This window comes from Carlito syrichta, unplaced genomic scaffold, assembly GCF_000164805.1.
Source record: "Carlito syrichta isolate Samal-C Ts95f unplaced genomic scaffold, Tarsius_syrichta-2.0.1 Scaffold302727, whole genome shotgun sequence".
NCBI classification, from domain to species: Eukaryota; Metazoa; Chordata; class Mammalia; order Primates; family Tarsiidae; genus Carlito; species Carlito syrichta.
The window spans coordinates 780,583-787,155 of record NW_007246823.1 but is presented as its reverse complement, the minus strand read 5'-3'; the positions used below and the strand labels follow the sequence as shown (position 1 = coordinate 787,155).

General features: G+C 48.7%; 1 protein-coding gene across 1 annotated transcript in view; it reads right to left on the bottom strand.

Annotated features, from left to right (window-relative positions):
• SLC20A1 (solute carrier family 20 member 1) overlaps positions 1-3,006 on the bottom strand; it is an 18,535-nt gene extending 15,529 nt beyond the window's left edge. The window contains exons 1-4 of the mRNA XM_008057106.1: positions 2,708-3,006; positions 1,695-2,280; positions 1,389-1,532; positions 1,120-1,205 (exon numbers count right to left, since the gene is read on the bottom strand). Coding sequence (XP_008055297.1) covers positions 1,120-1,205; positions 1,389-1,532; positions 1,695-2,010 — 546 coding nt within the window. The 5' untranslated portion in view covers positions 2,011-2,280; positions 2,708-3,006. The remainder of the gene's footprint in view (positions 1-1,119; positions 1,206-1,388; positions 1,533-1,694; positions 2,281-2,707) is intronic.
• Positions 3,007-6,573: the final 3,567 nt, after the last annotated feature.

Here is a 6,573-nt window from a genome sequence, read left to right as displayed (position 1 = left end):
CAAAAAAAAAAAAAAAAAAATCTGGTCCATGATTACTGGTGAACCTCAAATTAAAGCATCCTATTATCATATAGCTGTAAGAAGTGGGAAAGTAGACATTTACCATACTTGCTTACTGAATATAAGAGCATATATTCCATAAACAGCAATGAACTGTTTACTCTCAAATTATATATAGGTGCTTCAAGTTTACCCATGCTATAGGAAATAGTGATTAGTAAGTCACTTTACCAGTCACAGAATTTCTACAGGGAAGAGAGAAATCCTTCCCTAGAGAAGTTTAGAACGAGACCAGACAAGTGGGTCTGAATACATTCTTATCCCCTTGGGATTAAGCTACCTATCTCTCCCTTCACTCAGATTTCTACAGTTTAGGAGCATTTTTAAGAACTTACAATAGACTGTTAAGAGCCATTCACCCTAGAAAAAGGACAACTGTTTCCTGAAAAAAATACACTTATTCTTATTGCAACTAAGTCCACTGCCAACGTAATCCCTTGTTGTCTCAATTTATTTTGGAGCCAGTATGACTTCTTGATAAAACAAATGCTATCAGATCACCCAAAAGGGAATTTCAAATGGACATGATATTAAATAGCTGCTTGAAATTCTGAGGAGACCCAAAACTACCTTTACTGGTTCTTTTTACCTATTCTGAGAAATTGGAGTGAAATGGGAGGCAGTCCTCACCTAGGAGCTTACAAATTGGTTAGATAATAGGCACTGCAGAGACCCAATTAACTGGCAGTTTAGTAAAAGCCGTAGGGGACAACACTGTAACTTGTTTAACTCCAAGTTTACACATTATATTGGTCTGAATATAATGCTGATTTAAATAAATAATATGCATACAACCATCCTAAATTTTTTTTTTGCACTTCCACTTCTCATTTCTTGGCACACCATAGCATTCATTCAATTTTTCCTTCCTGAATGCCCTCTTGGGTATTAAAAATGTGCTTCTTTCAGAGAATTCCACAACAAGGAAGAGGTGTACAGAAAAACTTTTTTCTTTAACTTTCCAAGTCCACACACCAATCACATTTGCAAGAATGTCACCGGATTTGAATTTGACTGAATGTGACCCATGAAAGGTTATAATGGGGAGAGAAAGGTTACCTTACGGAGAATGAATGCGCGAACCAGGAAGAACAAAATTCCAGACATGATTCCAGAAAGCAGCGGGGACACGAACCAAGACATAACTGGAAGAGAACACATTCAGAAAAAAATGTCTAATGATGAAAACTGGAAACCAAAAAACACTTTAAATATTGATAATCTATTTTCAAAAATCTTCCCACTTTATGCCATATAATCCCATACCTAATGCCACGGTAACATATAACGAGGATAAAAATTAAGAAGCCGTTCGGAATTAAACATACCAATTTTTATCAGTTCAGACCACTTGACACCCTCCTGCCCCTTTGCCGCCACAAGAGAGAAGCCAATGGTTGCACCAACGATACAATGGGTCCCAGAAATGGGGAGCTTCAAAAACGAAGCCACTAGTTGCCACACAGCAGAACCTGAAACACAGTCAAGTTTTATTAAGTAAAATGGCGAAATTCCATTATGTAAGTAGTGCATCCTGAAGGAAATAATCTGAAAGTTTCAGCGCAAAAACGGAACCACCCATGATACAAATGTGCTCACCCACCATGAAGAGGACAATACGAAAAGGAACTTACCAAACATAGCACTAACTGAGCCGGCCATCAGCAGCCCTTGGGTCGTGTTGTACATCTCCACGTCGATTAAGCCCTTCCGGATGGTTTCACTCACTTTGGCCCCCAGTAAGACGGAGCCCACGGTTTCAAAGATGCTAGCTAGGATGCAGGCTTGCTTAAGGGTCACTACACCTGAGCCTACAGCTGTACCAAAAGAATTTGCTACATCATTGGCTCCCACGGAGAATGCCAAGACAAATGCAATAATGAAGCCTAGGATAAGCATCCATAGGTACTCCACCAACGGACCAGAAGTGGCGGTAGTCAGCGTTTCCATTCTCTAGAGTAGTGGTTTTCTAATTAATAAGACAATTACTGAGCGGCTTTCAAGATGTGTAAACGTAATATGAGGTATCAAAAATGCTATAATAAATAATATATATTATATAAAATTAAATACTGTAAACTAGGGCACAGAAACGGAGCTGGGGAGTTACTGCTATACGCTGGGCACGGGCATCTGTTGTCTGGGGTTTCTTTGGCTCTGGAGGGCTAAACGCACGGAGCAGAATTCCATGGCGGAGAAGAGAAAGGACGCAAGTTCATCCTGGGGCGGGGGGAGAGGGAGAAAATAACAATAGCCGTGCGCCTCGGGGGGCGGGGGGTGGTCAGGTACCCCGCTCTCCCTACGCGCCGGGGGACCCTCGCCGTGCCCTCCTCCGCCCGCTACCCCGGCCCCCTGCGCCCCGCAGGACGCGAGAGGCGGGGGGCACGTGGCGTCGGGGCCTGAGCGGCCCGCGCGCGCCCAACCCGGCCCCCGCGCCGCCGGCCCGCGCACGCCCTCCGCGCGAAAACCGGAAAAGGGCCGTTCCCGCGCGCGCCGCCCGGGGACCGCCAAAAAGGCCCGCGGGCGGGAGCGGCAGAGGAGGGAGGCAGGCGGCCACGAAACCCGAAGCCCGCCGCGCCGCCCGCGCCGGCCGCCTCCCGGCCCCGGGGAGAAGAAAGAGCCTCTCCGAGGTGACGCCACTACTCACCAGAGGAAAGGGAGGGCGGAGAGGGAGACGAGGAGATCGAAGCTGCGGCGGCGAGCTACAGCCACGGACGCACGCACCCGCGGTCGGCGAGCAGACTGCCCGGGCCGGCGGGACCGGGGACAGCGCCGCAAGGTTCGTAAGCCACCCAGGAAGCAGCCGCAGGCGCCTCAGCAGCCGAGAAGAGGAAGCACGCAGCGCGCGCCGGCAGCCATCACTCCAGCGGAGCACGCCGCCGGCCCCTACTTATAGCCGGCGCCGCGACCCGCGTGACCCGCTGCGCCTGGCGCCGGCCCCGGAGCCCCGCCCCCGGGCTGACGCAGCCCTCGCCGGCCCGGCTTGCCCAGCCGGGTGAGCCAGACAGCGGCGCTCATTGGCCCGGGCCGCCCCGGCGGCCACGCCCCAGCGGAGAGCTAGTCCACGTGGGGAGAAACCCCCCCCTCCCCGCAGCCTCGCCCCAGCGTCCAAGCACCGTCTTGCTGCGCCGGCTGGCTAGCGCCGGAGACTGCCAGAGACCCTCGCCCAGCCCCCGGAGGTCATCCTGCGGGGTACAGTGGCTGCGACCAAGGTCATTCCTAGTTCTCTCGCGGCCCCCGTTTTGCAATGCTGGCCGCGCCTCAAGCTGCACTTTCCGCGTACTCATGATCTGCCGCGCCTGTTGGCCACACCCGTCCCGTCTGCCGGGTGACACCGCGGGAGAGCTTGCGCCCTGGGGCTCTGGGTCCAGTTTTGGCACGTTGTCGCACCTGTGACTTGCCCTTGGCCAGGCACTGTCCCTGGCCTTGGAGCGGGGGAGGCGCGGGCGCTCACGTGGTCGCTTTGCTCCCGCAGTCATGCACTTGGGTGAAAACAGAAAGATTGAAGAGTCACGAGAACCGGCTTGTCTCCCCAGTTATGGCGCAGAACGAGGATGGCTGATGGCTGTGGGTCATTAATTTCCCCGTGGCAGTCCTGTGTTTGCTGGCCGCGGCCAGCGGTTAGGGAAAATGACACTACTTCGGATTCAAATTCTGACTCCTTGCTGCAGTGTGTCACCTTGAGCAAGTCCCAGATCTTTCACACTGCGTCCTCACGAATGTAAAATGTTGAGAGTCAGTCCCTACGTTGTGGCTGGATATTAATTAACTGTGTGACTGTGACTAGAACTCAGTAAATGTTCAGGAAATGCTGATTTCCGCCTGTTAAAGGAATGCTCTCTCTGCATCCTGGAAGCTTTCTTATCTTTTGTAGGTAAAGACTGATTTCTGGGTCCCTAAGTGTATATAGTGTACTTTTGACATTAAGACTTGTTCAGCACATTTGGGACGTTTCATTATAATATATGGCTTAAGAGCAAGACAAACCAGTCATGCCAAGGGAGATGAAGGTCGTGGTCTTTTGTCAGGATAGTAGTGAGTTTTTAAAAATTCCAGCCAGAGATACTCATAATGTTCTGAAGTCCTCCCCACATGTTTACCATCTCTAACAGCTGGGCACTGAATAGCAGAAACAAAGACGCTGTAAATTGTTGCTGTCTGACTCATCTATAGGGGCTTAAACTCAACCTGAGTGTCCTCTGACCTACCTAGAACATCTATGGAGTTGAATGAGAACTTAAAACTCTAGGTCCCAAGGCCGTGTCTGAAAAAGGTTCATATCCGGGAGCATTGAACCTAGAGTGTAATCCTGGCGCCTTAAAAAGTACTGCTCCCTCCACCTTCACTTCAAGGTTATAAAAACGTTGAATTAAAAAATCTGTTAAAGGTCCTTAGTGTTTTGCCATTTAAAACAATATTTTCAAAGCGATTATTTGTAAGGAAATTGCCTAGAATTTTTTCCAGTGTGTGTGGTTTTTTGGGGTTTTTTTATTTTTATTTTTAGTCTACCCACGGGCATACTTTTTCCAGGCTGTGCTGGTAGCTCTTCAAGTTGGTAAACACTTGCTGGACAACCACTGTGAGGCAGACTTGGTGAATATCCTGCTAGATGAGAGAGCACTGACCATCCATGCCCCTTAGGGGTGGATTTGCAGGGAGAGCGCTAAGGTGGAGTTTCAAAGGAAATACCCTTTTGTTGCAAATGAAACCTGTCAAGGTCTTCAGGCTCTTAACCTTCCTATTTAGGAAGAAATCCTTATCCTTCCAACACTCAGAGTGTCTCTGCCACCACTGGGTAGAAGTGAAGGTGGGGGATTGGGATGGGCCAGTGCTGCCTTACCTAGGGAGAGGGGATCCATGGAATACAGCATTTAAAGACCTTGACCTTCCTTGTTTGTCCTCCCACAGGGGAGAAGTAGGGCTCTGCCTGTGGAGTGAAGCTACAGTGGCTTCAAATGAAAAGAAAGGAGGTATGAGGACCACCGGTTTACACACAAATGTTACTGATTCTGGCCTTATTTCTGAACACCAGGGAAAAGAGGTCATAGATACTACGGATAATCTAACCTCTGTTAGAATCCAGGCATTGGAGCTCAGGGAGACCATTTAGTCTAATGGTTAAACTCATAGGCTATAAGACCAGACCACTTGTTCTGCTACTCCCTAGTCATGTGATCATAAATAAATTCTCTGCCTCAGTTTTCTCATCTGTAAAGGGGAGAGACCAAGAGTTCCTAAATCACAGAGCTGTGGAGAGGACCAAATGAATCCATATATGTAAGCCCTTTTAAAGGGCTCTTACTCTTTTTATCAACAACCAGCTGAAGGCCTATTGTGCATAGCCCATGTTTGAAATGAAGTGTGTGTCAGATGACAAGATCCCCTTTTTCCCCCTGCCATCTGGGCCAGACTCTTTCAAACTTTTCTCATAGCTGATAGAGAGTAAGTGGCTGCACAAAACGGGCTGCTGCCAGAGGAGGAGGGACAGGGCTGTGGAGCATGTCATGTGAAGGGGCTCACCGGCCTAACCCCGACCCTGACTACCCACAGGATCTTTGGTGAGTCACTGCCACTGAGCCTGTGAGTGCAAGGGTTCCTCCCCACCCTCACCCTCAGAAAGGATAGAAGACAACCTGCCTTGTGCTGGAGAACACCAAGCTGAGCACTGGGTTTAGAGTTTTCTTGGGAATATTTCCATCTCTATTGGGTGGGGTTGAGCCCCTGCTGAGAACTAGGAAAGCTACCCACCCCACCCCAGCCCTGGAGAAGTATGGAAAAAAGAAAGAGACAGTACCACTTCTGCACTTTCTGAGCTCAGAGAGGGCAGTCAAGGAAATGCATCTGAAGTCATTGTTCCGTGTGCATGAAGTAAGCATCCTGGAAATAGTCTGTATGGAGGGGGGAGGGCTCAAGTGGGCATGGGAACATTATGGAGTCAGTCGGGAACAAAGGGCAGCTTCAGAGGTCATCCATGAAGATGGATAAAAGCAGGGAAAGAGAACATCCAGGGAGGAGAGGGTTGGAGCTTTGAGTAAAGGAGAACCAGCTCCCCCCTAGCCACCAGGTCTCTCCCCTTCCCAGATGTATGAGGCAATAATAATATCTGACACAATTTAATGCTTACTACAAGCCAGGCACTATTTCAGGTGTTCTTCATGTATTAACTCATGTGACACTCTGAAACAGCCAATGAGGTACTTTCACCTTATTTTATACAAAAAATGGAGGCACAGAGACGGAAGCAACAGTTAAAGTAGCTAACAAATTTCAAGATTGTAAGTGTTTTTCCCCAGAATGTCAGTTAAGTGCCAGGCAAGTATGATAGCCCTAGGTGCTAACTCTTATTTGCACTTAAGTTAACACATCTACTTCCTCCTTCTTTCCTCCTCACTTTTATTAACTGTTATTTTTACAGCCTGTATTTGAAGCCTCCTCAAATTCTGCTGGAATAGAAAAGGGCATTTCTAGGAGACCTGTCTCCAAGATTGACCCGTTTCCCTTGGGTAGGAAGAG